Consider the following 13970-nt stretch of genomic DNA (forward strand, 5'->3'; position numbering starts at 1 on the left):
AAAGCTCTGCTCTTCTTACATGACTCTCTGTGTTTTCTCTTCTCAGTTCTTGAGTCTCACCGAGGAAGATTTAAATAAGTTTGAATCCCTAACGATGGGAGCAAAGAAGAAGCTGAAGACTCAGCTGGAGCTTGAGAAGTGAGTGCCGTCCTCGCCAGGGCCATGGTGTTAGGTCCTGGATCCTGGTTGTGATGATTGGGTTACAGGCTGTAAGGCGCAGCTCGTTGGCTCATTGTTCCTCTCGTCTATTTTTGGAAGTAAATTAGCAACAATATGAGGGAGAGGAACGAGTGAGCCATCTCTGGCCGCAGCGGGGCTATGAGGGAGAGGAACGAGTGAGCCATCTCTGGCCGCAGCGGGGCTATGAGGGAGAGGAACGAGCGAGCCATCTCTGGCCGCAGCGGGGCTATGAGGGAGAGGAACGAGTGAGCCATCTCTGGCCGCAGCGGGGCTATGAGGGAGAGGAACGAGCGAGCCATCTCTGGCCGCAGCGGGGCTATGAGGGAGAGGAACGAGCGAGCCATCTCTGGCCGCAGCGGGGCTATGAGGGAGAGGAACGAGCGAGCCATCTCTGGCCGCAGCGGGGCTATGAGGGAGAGGAACGAGTGAGCCATCTCTGGCCGCAGCGGGGCTATGAGGGAGAGGAACGAGCGAGCCATCTCTGGCCGCAGCGGGGCTATGAGGGAGAGGAACGAGCGAGCCATCTCTGGCTGCAGCGGGGCTATGAGGGAGAGGAACGAGCGAGCCATCTCTGGCAGCAGCGGGGCTATGAGGGAGAGGAACGAGCGAGCCATCTCTGGCAGCAGCAGGGCTATGAGGGAGAGGAACGAGCGAGCCATCTCTGGCAGCAGCGGGGCTATGAGGGAGAGGAACGAGCGAGCCATCTCTGGCCGCAGCGGGGCTATGAGGGAGAGGAACGAGCGAGCCATCTCTGGCAGCAGCGGGGCTATGAGGGAGAGGAACGAGCGAGCCATCTCTGGCAGCAGCGGGGCTATGAGGGAGAGGAACGAGCGAGCCATCTCTGGCAGCAGCAGGGCTATGAGGGAGAGGAACGAGCGAGCCATCTCTGGCAGCAGCGGGGCTATGAGGGAGAGGAACAAGCGAGCCATCTCTGGCAGCAGCAGGGCTATGAGGGAGAGGAACGAGCAAGCCATCTCTGGCCGCCGCGGGGAACGAGCGAGCCATCTCTGGCTGCAGCAGGGCTATGAGGGAGAGGAACGAGCGAGCCATCTCTGGCCGCAGCGCCACTATGAGGGAGGGGAACGAGCGAGCCACCTCTGGCCGCAGCGGGGCTATGAGGGAGAGGAACGAGTGAGCCATCTCTGGCCGCAGCGGGGCTATGAGGGAGAGGAACGAGCGAGCCATCTCTGGCCGCAGCGCCACTATGAGGGAGGGGAACGAGCGAGCCATCTCTGGCCGCAGCGCCGCTATGAGGGAGGGGAACAAGTGAGCCATCTCTGGCCGCAGCGGGGCTATGAGGGAGAGGAACGAGTGAGCCATCTCTGGCCGCAGCGCCACTATGAGGGAGGGGAACGAGCGAGCCATCTCTGGCCGCAGCGCCGCTATGAGGGAGGGGAACGAGTGAGCCATCTCTGGCCGCAGCGCCGCTATGAGGGAGGGGAACGAGCGAGCCATCTCTGGCCGCAGCGCCGCTATGAGGGAGGGGAACAAGTGAGCCATCTCTGGCCGCAGCGGGGCTATGAGGGAGAGGAACGAGTGAGCCATCTCTGGCCGCAGCGGGGCTATGAGGGAGAGGAACGAGCGAGCCATCTCTGGCCGCAGCGGGGCTATGAGGGAGAGGAACGAGCGAGCCATCTCTGGCCGCAGCGGGGCTATGAGGGAGAGGAACGAGCGAGCCATCTCTGGCAGCAGCGGGGCTATGAGGGAGAGGAACGAGCGAGCCATCTCTGGCCGCAGCGGGGCTATGAGGGAGAGGAACGAGCGAGCCATCTCTGGCAGCAGCGGGGCTATGAGGGAGAGGAACGAGCGAGCCATCTCTGGCAGCAGCAGGGCTATGAGGGAGAGGAACGAGCGAGCCATCTCTGGCAGCAGCGGGGCTATGAGGGAGAGGAACGAGCGAGCCATCTCTGGCCGCAGCGGGGCTATGAGGGAGAGGAACGAGCGAGCCATCTCTGGCCGCAGCGGGGCTATGAGGGAGAGGAACGAGCGAGCCATCTCTGGCCGCAGCGCCACTATGAGGGAGGGGAACGAGCGAGCCATCTCTGGCCGCAGCGCCGCTATGAGGGAGGGGAACGAGTGAGCCATCTCTGGCTGCAGCAGGGCTATGAGGGAGAGGAACGAGCGAGCCATCTCTGGCCGCAGCGCCACTATGAGGGAGGGGAACGAGCGAGCCATCTCTGGCCGCAGCGCCGCTATGAGGGAGGGGAACGAGTGAGCCATCTCTGGCCGCAGCGGGGCTATGAGGGAGAGGAACGAGTGAGCCATCTCTGGCCGCAGCGCCACTATGAGGGAGGGGAACGAGCGAGCCATCTCTGGCCGCAGCGCCGCTATGAGGGAGGGGAACGAGTGAGCCATCTCTGGCCGCAGCGGGGCTATGAGGGAGAGGAACGAGTGAGCCATCTCTGGCCGCAGCGGGGCTATGAGGGAGAGGAACGAGCGAGCCATCTCTGGCCGCAGCGGGGCTATGAGGGAGAGGAACGAGCGAGCCATCTCTGGCCGCAGCGGGGCTATGAGGGAGAGGAACGAGCGAGCCATCTCTGGCCGCAGCGGGGCTATGAGGGAGAGGAACGAGTGAGCCATCTCTGGCCGCAGCGCCGCTATGAGGGTTTGCCTTCTGCAAGTTGCAGAAGATTAATAACAATGAAATGTAGATGAGAAGGAAGCCAGAAGAAAACGAGCGAGCCGCCATGTTCCCTGATAAGGTTGGGACTTCTTTGAAATATCAGTCACAAATGCAATTCACTGACGTCAAGGAAAGAACTACAAGGGAGTGGATTTATAAAAAATTGGCGTAGAACCTTAAAGGGTATTCCAGCGTTTTATTATTGACGGCCTATCTTCAAGGTAGGCCATCGGTATCTGATCAGGGGGGTCTGACACCCCGCACCCCCACCAATCCACTGTCTGCCCATCATGTAGAGGACAGATCTGGTTACTGCAGTGAATACCCCTACTGCAGAACAGCTGATGGGTGGGGGTGCGAATTGCTGGACCCCCACCTGTCTGATAGTGATGGCCTATTCTGAGAATAACAAGAGTAGAAGCCTGGAATAGCCCTTGGTTGTCATGCTGATTGCATCATGTGGAGGAATGATGGGGGTGACAGAGGAAGCCCCCTCCTTCTGTCTTACCACTTAGTTGTCGCGGTCAGAATGGACAGCGGCATGAAAGTGATTAAACTGCTGAGACTGGCGCTATTTCTGATCCTGGCGGGATGCTAGCCACATACTGCAGCTGGCACCAGCAAATTATCACGTAGGTGCAGCTCCTAAGCCTACGCCATTACTGCACTGTAATAGTGCGGCAGATCTCGGGAACCTCCATCCCACTGCGCAGGGCAGTGAAGGGTTAACAACTCAGCTCCCGATAATTGCAGTAGCTGCTGCTTACAGGGGCGATCCCATCTTTGGGGCGATCCCATCTTTGGGGCGATCCCATCTTTGGGGTGATTCCATCTTCTGATAACTGCCTAATTGTGTAGTTTTTGACACAAGTATCAACTTGCCCAATATAAGTGATTACCGATTCGTCCTCCCTTCTTATATATTTGACATTCTTTTTTAGCGTTGTTTACAGCCGGTTGTTATTGGTTACGGCCACCCCAGCGACATCGGAGCATTGGCCGCGATTGCGCGCTATAAATCTTCTTTTTTTTCTATGCTGCCCTAACTCTCGGGCTTGCGCATTTTCGCACATGCGCGTTGGATTCCTGTCGTTCGTCTTTTTTTTTTTTTTAATAGAACTCTCTGCTGGTTAGTTCTCCTGCGCAAATGATTCCCTGCTCACACGGGAGCGCGCACGCCGGGCAAGTAGGCGGAGTCTGTAGATCAGCAGACCGCTGAACCTGCTGTCAGTCATAAGAAATGTAAACGCCCCCTGATTGAGCAGTTTAGCGGACAGGAGAGAGCAGCCACGGCATGGAAAAGAGAAGGGGGGGATAGCCCCTTTAAGCCGATACGTTTTGGGAGAATGAGTTTTGACTTTCATGTTCCCTTTACCAGAGAGAAGACTGAAAAAAGGTGTCTGAACTCAGCATCGTGTACTTTCACCAGCAGCGGAGTCGCCCGGGTTCCTCCAACCAGTCACGTTGGACCAGTTCAAAATGTCCACTGCAGCCACGCTACAGGTAAGGCTGCTTCGTGCCTGGTGTCTGGGTGGTCATTGCCTCCATGTTATTCTGAGCAGAACGGATTCAATTCCTGGCAACGGAATAGAGTCTGGGTCCAGACCGCACTGGGTCGGCCGTGCCTTAGTCTTGATCCTCATCAGTTTGCAGGATCAGGCGAGGTTCACACCAGTGCGTTTTGCATCCATATTTCAGATGTGCGACACGACACAAGCTGTGATACTGTGAGTTGTCAGTCTGGCCAGGTCTCGCATGCAAAATACAGATGAAAATGCGTCCATATTATGCTGCTGTGAACCCGAGAATTTGGAGACTTCTGATTGTTCCTCCCTGTTGGTTTTGTCACCTATGGAGGAGTCCTCATATGATTGTCTGATATCTCATATCTGCCAGTAATCCACGAGTGCTGACATTCTGTCCCCACCGCCCTTCTCTTAGGGATTGTCCTTTCTTTGTTGCAGAGTTGTCTGTAGACGTGGAGCCCGCAGCCTCTCAGGTGCCTCAAGAAGGCAGCTCGTCCTCGGAGTATTCCAGCTCCCCATCAAGCCCAATGGGGCTGCAGACGCGAGAAGAGAGCTCCGACAGTGCAGAGGAAATGGACAGACGTAAGGAATATGCTGTCCTTATAACCTCCAGTGACATCATATGTGACTGATATCAGCCGCTCCTCTTATAACGCTCCAGTACTGATATAACCTCCAGACATTACATCCTATGTGACTGATATCAGCCGCTCCTCTTATAACGCTCCAGCTCTGATATAACCTCCAGAGACATTACATCATATGTGACTGATATCAGCAGCTCCTGTGCTGATATAACCTCCAGAGACATTACATCACATGGGACTGATATCGGCCACTCCTCTTATAACGCTCCAGCACTGATATAACCTCCAGAGACATTACATCACATGTGACTGATATCAGCCGCTCCTCTTATAACGCTCCAGCACTGATATAACCTCCAGAGACATTACATCATATGTGACTGATATCAGCCGCTCCTCTTATAACGCTCCAGCACTGATATAACCTCCAGAGACATTACATCATATGTGACTGATATCAGCCGCTCCTCTTATAACGCTCCAGCGCTGATATAACCTCCAGAGACATTACATCACATGTGACTGATATCAGCCGCTCCTCTTATAACGCTCCAGTACTGATATATCCTCCAGAGACATTACATCACATGTGACTGATATCGGCCGCTCCTCTTATAACGCTCCAGCACTGATATAACCTCCAGAGACATTACATCACATGTGACTGATATCAGCCGCTCCTCTTATAACGCTCCAGCACTGATATAACCTCCAGAGACATTACATCATATGTGACTGATATCAGCCGCTCCTCTTATAACGCTCCAGCGCTGATATAACCTCCAGAGACATTACATCACATGTGACTGATATCAGCCGCTCCTCTTATAACGCTCCAGCACTGATATAACCTCCAGAGACATTACATCACATGTTACTGATATCACCCGCTTCTCTTATAACGCTCCAGCGCTGATATAACCTCCAGAGACATTACATCACATGTGACTGATATCAGCCGCTCCTCTTATAACGCTCCAGCGCTGATATAACCTCCAGAGACATTACATCACATGTTACTGATATCACCCGCTTCTCTTATAACGCTCCAGCGCTGATATAACCTCCAGAGACATTACATCATATGTGACTGATATCAGCCGCTCCTCTTATAACGCTCCAGCGCTGATATAACCTCCAGAGACATTACATCACATGTTACTGATATCACCCGCTTCTCTTATAACGCTCCAGCGCTGATATAACCTCCAGAGACATTACATCACATGTGACTGATATATACTGGGGCTGACGTTTTATAGTATAGAGATATATGATTGTTGGCACTCTAATTTAACCATTTATATACCGGACCGCTTACCATTATTTGTTTGGTAGGTCTTGGGAGGCACTTGGATTGCATTGAGAAGGACAAGTCCGTCTTGCTGGTGAATCACTTTACATCCAGTTCCGTTCGCCCAACAGCTCAGGTTTTACCAGTGCAAAATGACAGTGGATCCAGCCCTTCAAGCCATCATCCAGTACCACGTCAGATGCTAGCTGGGCCTCCCCCTCACATGGCTCCACTGCACCTCATGAACACTTTGCACAAATCAGACCGCGGCAGTGCAGAGATTAAGATCCTCCAGTCATCTCCTCACGCCATCTTGTCTGCAGAAGACAGGAGTAAAGCTTCACCCGGATCCAGAAGCGGCTTGAAAATAGAGAAGAGCTTTGGAAACCTGCTTCTGGACATCAAAGCTTCAGCCGGCCCATTGCAACCTGGTCAGGTGCTTTCCATCATCCCCGACGGCAGCTCCATGCAACAGACCGTAAGCTTCGGTGTCCGGGCCAAAGTGGGAAACACTTTATCTGGCGAGAGGATGCTAAAACCAGCTCAGCAGCCGGCCATGATGGTGGAGAGCAGCGCCCCTACCACCATACCATCCACTCCAGTCTTCCACGTCACCCGCACTCCCGTGAAGCTTCTCGTATCATCGTCGGATTCTTCTGTGGTTGGACAGATGACCAGTGTCTCTCCGGCAATAATAAACCCCAGAAGCGTTCTGTATTCAGCCAACACCAAAGTTGCCTTTTCTGCTATGAGTGGCATGCCTGTTGCCCAAATGGCTGGCAACTTCTGTGCAAACAGCATTGCCACTTCCAGCAACCACCCCTCAACGTCCTATAGTAATGTGACGAACCTGCCCAGCTGCCCTGTCCCCAGCTCAAGCCCTACAATTTCCTCCACGTCTGACAACAGCTATTGCAGTGGCAATGCCCCCGCCATGAACATTCAGATTTCCAATCAGACTCCCGGCCACCACCATGTGCATCAGCAGCCGCCGGCGGCACAGACTGGGTGCACAGTCTGTAGCTCGTGTGGCTGCAGTGGCAGTTGTGGGTCAGGCGGTGTCGCTGTCAATTATGGAAATTATTTCCAGCATCAGTTCTCTACCCCCTCCATGTTCCCCTTCTCTCTCATGCCCTTCAGCCCAGTGTGCAATAACGGGTACATTAACGCCCAGCAATACAACAGCAGCAGCTCGTTTCCGGTAGTGCACGCACCGTACAGTAACAGCTTGAACCCAGACTCTATGCTGACAGGGCAGCCCGGCTTTTCCTTGCCTCCCATGCAGAACTTTATAACTGGCACAGCGGGGGTGTACCAGCCTCAGGGCATGATGGGCACCATTAACGGCACAACTCACAAAAAGAGTGGGAACATTTCATGCTATAACTGTGGGGTCAGCGGCCACCGCGCTCAGGACTGTAAGCAGCCATCAATGGATTTTAATCAGCAAGGTAACGTCTTCTCATCTACAGCGTCTTCAGTGCATTTAAAGGCTTTCCCTGGGATTGTCATCTGTCACCAGGTGTTTGCTGTGCAGAGCATGAACTAGCCTGAGGCCCTGGTTCCTACATGTCCATGGTCTATCCTCAACCAATATCTTATTGGCACAGGTACAACACCCCGCACCCCTGCCCATCTGCAGTTTCAGTAGAACCCGGAAGTCGGCACATGAGCTACACGGCTCCATTTTGTTGTGGACGGAGCTTGGTTACTGCAGAGTGGCCCCTTGAAGTGAATGAGCGCAGTGCTGCAGCTGCAAAGTCCATCCACTACACCAGGCATGCTCAACCTGCGGCCCTCCAGCTGTTGCAAAACTACAACTCCAATCATTCCCGGGCAGCCTACAGAAGGGGATGGTGGGAGTTGTAGCTTTACAACAGCTGGAGGGCCGCAGGTTGAGCATCCCTGCATTTCACCATGGGCAGAGCTGTGTCGTTCTGGTGCCAACTTCAGGCACAGAAACTACTCTGCAAGACCTGATCGGCAGGTAGGTTGTTGGACCCATGCCAACCATATACTGATGGCCTATTCTGAGGATAGACCATCGACATTAAAGGAGTGGAGAAACCCTTTAAGGCTCTTTTTTGTGTGGTCTAGAAAATACGATCTGTGTGACTGCTTCATTTGTCGGCCGCTGCTTATCTTAGCTGGTCTCGCTGCATCATAGTGACGTATAATACTGTGAATCGTGCTCCAGGTACAATAGACTGAGAGATTCATAGATCCGGGAAATGGCGCCGTCATACGGACTTATGTTCTGGACAACGCACACAACAGCTGTTCTCCGTACTGTAGCAGTAAGGTCTCGATGTGCACGCAGACTCCAGTGTACGGCTCGGATGCAGCAGCGTTCACCTGGTGGTATATTCGCTAGGGGTTGTGCAGTGTCCTCAGGATCAGCTGGTTGAAGAGGCTGCAGCGCTTGCGTGAGTTCTGTGTCCTCTTCATATTTCACCTCCCTTGTGTAATTGCACCTTCCCCTCCCATTCACTCGCTGTCTAGTATACGGCCACGCTTGTAGCCCCTGTACATGTACCAGCACTCCCTCCCGTCGTCCCACAGCTGCCACTTAGTTTTTTTTATGTCTTTTGTTTTATCCAGGAACTTTCCGTCTTAAGTTCGCTCCACCGTCAGACGGCCTGGACTCTGCCGATTAACCTTCCGGACCTCGGTCTCCTCAACCCACATCTCTCATCTAAAGGTGCTTTAGTTTTAACCGGGCTGACGTGAAATACCTTCGGAGCCGACGTTTCTGTATTGCCAAATTCTGCTTCAAGATTTTCATTGCTCTTAATGGCGACGCGATGACCTCGGCCTGTGAGCCTCACGTTTTATAGGAACGATTTCACAGTGAAGGACTTGTTTTTTTTACAGATAACTTTCTCTCTTTCAAGCGCTATCTAAAACTTTTAGGGCAGCTACAATAAACTTCAAGGTAAATTGTAAGAGGTAACGTTCCCTCGTGTCGCTCATCGCCAGGAAGTAATCACTGGGATTCTTGTAGATTGCACTAGGGGAGGACTGGTCTGTATTTTATATTCTGGGAACTGTCAATGAATCCCCCAGCAATGAACCCGATTACACTTCATCGATGAGGAATTTTGCACTTTAATTTTTTATGTATCTTTATATTTCATTGGATTGCTGTTACATGAGGGGGGTGTCCCGTCCCCCGCATGGAAGTGAAACACATGAGGGATAGCCTGGAAGGAGGACCCCGGACCTGACAGTATTATCTGTGCGGAGGACTTGTATCCAAGGGCTGTATACACTACGTCTCCACCATCGCTAGATGACAGGAGATCGTTTCCCCTTCTTGGAAGCTGAGGCCGCTGCCTGTAAATTTTATTTAATTTTTTATTTTAATTCCAGACATTTCTGTTGCAATAACCGTAAAGTATTGAGGAAGCTGCCGCCGATGGAGGTGAAACCTAATTTAGCACTAAATCCGTGATTGCTGCAGCGACCCTGGGAATGATGGCTCCTGCTAAACCAAAGATGTAAAGCGCTGTGCGGCAGAGACCCCCCACGTCGTCTTGTGATGGTTTCCCACTTTACTTGGCTCTGAGGGTCTGTCCGCACGGTGACAAGGCTCTGTTCCCCTGTGGGTTTATGCAGTGAAAACACTACAGAATTGCCAGAATAACCCCCGCTCTATCCCCAACGCGTGCAGCGACGATCACATTGTATTTTCTCTGTTTATTGCCCTGTATCAGTGATAGGCAAACTGCGGCTCTCCAGCTGTTGCAGAACTACAACTCCCAGCATGCAAAGACTGCCTACAGCAGGGCATGGTGGGAGTTGTAGTTTTGCAACAGCTGGAGGGCCGCAGTTTGCCTATCACTGCCCTGTATAACTGATCTGTGTTGTATGGCTCCATCCAGCGGCCGTAGTAATCTACGGACTTGTACGGTGCCGAGATTAGCAACCTCCGCTAACGGTGAAACTATGACTCCCAGCGTGCACACTTGCTCACCTGTACTCGGAACTCCTATGGAATTGAATGGTGCATGCTGGAGTTTGTAGTTTCCCAGCAGCTGGAGTTCGCTGAGCCCTTTCATATGGCATTGTGTGGTCTGATGACGATATCACACGCTCTGTGTAAATGGAGCCAAGACTCCAACGTTATTTCACAATCTACATATAATGTAACTCTCCGGTCACATCCAAAGCTGCATTCAGCCATATACTGTTACATGACCCCGCTTTGTGCAGGGATTTATTTTATTCTATGGCTCCCGCAATGCACCACAGCCAGGAATTATTGACCGATTCAACAGTATATGTAGATTATGAGAGTACAGGGTTAAATCATGTTTGGGAGTGGGGCTGCACTGTAAAGCAGGACATAGAATATCCTCTGTTCACGCCGGGCGCGATGGAAACCTGTTGGTATTACAGAGCAATGCATTATGGGGTATAATATATAATGTCCAGGCCCTCGGTGTAGAGCAATATAGAACTGCGACAGGACGAGAAGACGAAGGGGGCGACTTCTGAAGAGACACTAAGCCTTAATATACTACGGCGGGCGGTGCGTTGAACGGTTTACCCCTCTTTATGTATAGGATACGCCGTGGCCTTTTTCACGCGGCTTCCTCGTGCGCTGAAAGCCAAACTTTTTGCTTTCTTAAGAAAAGGAAAACAACAAAAAAAAACATAATTTTGTCTAAACTTGAATTGTATTTAAGGACATAGGAGAAAAGACGTCTATTTTTAAGAAGAAAACGTTTGATGCCTTCTTTTCTTATAAACGGCCAGTGCACAAAGACTTCCTGTTCACGCTGCCTCTGGGGAGAACGCGCGGCGTCCGCTGCCGGACATTGCTGAGACGTGGATGGCGAGCGCCTCTGTTACGTTATAAGGCGGTTTGTTGTTCCTTGGTCATATTTGCACCTTAATATTTGATGTCTTTGAGAGACTTTCTGATGTGATTATCGCGGTCAGTCAGATGTCGCTTATGCTGGCGACATTCATGGCGAGAGTCAGAATTCGGCAAATCTTATGGCTTTAGCACTTTTTTCTTTACCGTGATCATGAAACCAGCGCTCCGGCTGTACAGTACTATCAGTGACCACCTCAAATTGAGGGCTCCTGTTAAAGGGGTTGCCTCGCTACAGCCATCCCCTTTAATAGCTGTTCAGCTGACAGCCGTGGCCGAATGCTGGTTTCACCTCGGTAAGCTGCAGCTAGCCAAATGGTTTGGTTTCCCTGCGGAGGCCATGAATTCCGGAGCGACCCCACCCCCCATGACATTTTGTACTGATCCGTAGTACGGTGGAATGCTGTGGGCCCATACCGCGCCTCTGGATGTCAATGTGGTGGTATGAGGAAGCGTGGCAGTGTGAACTCGTGGGTGCTGTGAGATCACCAGCAGAGTAGGACCGCGCTACTCCTCCACAACTGACGGGATTGTCGCCCCCACAGATGCCACGGACAATAATGACAACGGCATCTAAGTGGCCCCCAGGTCCGCCATCTTAGTACTAGGCTGTGCTGGAGGCGTAATACATAGCGCTGCACAAGTATCGCAGTTCCTGCTCTAAGGCCTCTTTCACACCTGCGTTATAGTCTTCCGGCATAGAGTTCCGTCGTCGGGGCTCTATGCCGGAAGAATACTGATCAGGATTATCCTAATGCATTCTGAATGGACAGTCCGTCCTTCAGGATGCATCAGGACGTCTTCCGTTCCGGAACGGAACGTTTTTTGGCCACAGCAAATAGCGCAGCATGCTGCGCTTTTTGCTCCGGCCAAAAATCCGGAACACTTGCCGCAAGGCCGGATCCGGAATGAATGCCCATTGAAAGGCATTGATCCGGATCCGGCCTTAAGCTAAACGTCGTTTCGGCGCATTGCCGGATGCGACGTTTAGCTTTTTCTCAATGGTTACCATTGCTGCCGGGACGCTAAAGTCCTGGCAGCCATGGTAAAGTGCAGTGGGGAGCGGGGAGCAGCATACTTACCGTCCGTGCAGCTCCCAGGGCGCTCCAGAGTGACGTCAGGGCGCCCCAAGCGCATGGATCACGTGATCGCATGGACACGTCATCCATGCGCATGGGGCACTCTGACGTCATTTTGGAGCGCCACGGGAGCCGCACGGATGGTAAGTATACCGCTCCCCCGCTCCCCACTGCTACTATGGCAACCAGGACTTTAATAGCGTCCTGGCTGCCATAGTAACACTGAACGCATTTTGAAGACTGATCCGTCTTCAAATGCTTTCAGTACACTTGCGTTTTTCCGGATTCGGCGTGTAATTCCGGCAAGTGGAGTACACGCTGGATCCGGACAACGCAAGTGTGAAAGAGGCCTAAGACGAACTAAAATAAAAGTTTTAAAAAAAGTTTTTGAAGATATTTATAAAAACGACAAAAAAACTAAATCTTTTCCCAATGCTTGATTTGAACAAATAAAAAAAGGAATTTAAAAAGTGCACATAATCGGTATCGCCACCTCCATAATGACATGAGCGGTAAATTGATGGCGTTTTTTCGCCTGCACGGTGAACACCATGCCTGGAGTGCGGTTTTCCACCCAACTCCAATCCCAGAAATTGGAATACAAGGCAATCAAAACGTCATACGTGCCCCTAAACGGTACCACTGACCACATCAACTCACTCCGCAAAAATAAGGGTATTTCACACTAGCGTTAGAAGGATCCAGCAGGCTGCCTGCCGGATCCGGAAATCCGTATGCAAACGGAGATCATTTGTTTCCAGATCCGTCTGACAAATGCATTGAAATACCGGATCCGTCTCTCAGGTGTCATCCGGAAAAATGGATCTGGTATTTATTTATTTTTTTACATTTTTAAAGGTCTGTGCATGCACAGACTGGAAAAACGGATCCGTCAATGCGGCAATTTCCTGAACACTTGGTACCGGATCCGGCATTCTGGCAAGTGTTCCGGAATTTTGGCAAATACCATAAAAGGGACGGAACGGAAGACATCCTGATGCATCCTGAACGGATTGCTTTCCATTCAGAATGCATTAGGACAAAACTGATGCGTTTTTTTATGGTATTGAGCCCCTAGGATGGAACTCAATACCGGAAACCTTTAATGTTAGTGTGAAAGTAGCCTAAACGCGCCGGAGAGGGAAAATTACAGTGAGAACAAATGATGTTTTTATAACAAATAAAGTAAAACAATGTAAGCAGAATAAACATGGTGTCCCCCGTAACCGCACTGACCCGCAATATGAAATTAACGTAGTCTGTGCCGCAGGTAAACGCCAACAAGCCAGAATCCCCCCCTCCCCCCAATAATTGCAGAATTGCTGGTTTTCTTTCCTCCCATTCGCTCGGCAGTGCATGGCGGGTCCCATGAAGGGGTTGCCCAGGATGTTGATACTGCTGGTCGGGCAGACGCCACCGCTGACGCGGTTCTGTCCATTGTGTAGTGGGCTGGTGCTGGTAACTGCTGCCGCAAAATACATGCCGTGAAACTGCACGGAAAAGTACTGGAGAAGACGGCCAGTATACACACTGTATGGCGGAGCGAGAAGTCTGCCCCGGGGTCTCCATGGGGTCCTTCTTTTCAGTAAGGGGCAGAATGAGTTAAAAAGGAAGCCATTCTCCCCGATTTCCTCTGCTGATGGCGCTCTAATGCTTATGGGGTCCAGTGATTGGCCGTCTCCTGCCTGGATCAGGAAGCAGAGCCCCCGGGGGGATTAGTGAGGGGGGAGAATGGCTTCTTCATTTTTTTTTTTTTTTTTTTTTTAACCCTTAACCATTTCTGCCTTTTATATTTAAAT

General features: G+C 51.8%; 1 protein-coding gene across 2 annotated transcripts in view; it reads left to right on the forward strand.

The window, feature by feature from the left end:
- ZCCHC14 (zinc finger CCHC-type containing 14) overlaps positions 1 to 11833 on the forward strand; it is a 32977-nt gene extending 21144 nt beyond the window's left edge. For both annotated transcript variants that reach the window (XM_044275109.1, XM_044275110.1), the window contains 5 exons: positions 47 to 138; positions 4182 to 4306; positions 4768 to 4911; positions 6255 to 7661; positions 8812 to 11833. In XM_044275109.1, the coding sequence (XP_044131044.1) occupies positions 47 to 138; positions 4182 to 4306; positions 4768 to 4911; positions 6255 to 7661; positions 8812 to 8867 (1824 nt within the window). In that variant the 3' untranslated portion in view covers positions 8868 to 11833. The remainder of the gene's footprint in view (positions 1 to 46; positions 139 to 4181; positions 4307 to 4767; positions 4912 to 6254; positions 7662 to 8811) is intronic.
- The last annotated feature ends 2137 nt before the right edge of the window (positions 11834 to 13970 follow it).

The sequence above is a fragment of the Bufo gargarizans genome, unplaced genomic scaffold, assembly GCF_014858855.1.
Source record: "Bufo gargarizans isolate SCDJY-AF-19 unplaced genomic scaffold, ASM1485885v1 original_scaffold_887_pilon, whole genome shotgun sequence".
Classification (NCBI taxonomy): domain Eukaryota; kingdom Metazoa; phylum Chordata; class Amphibia; order Anura; family Bufonidae; genus Bufo; species Bufo gargarizans.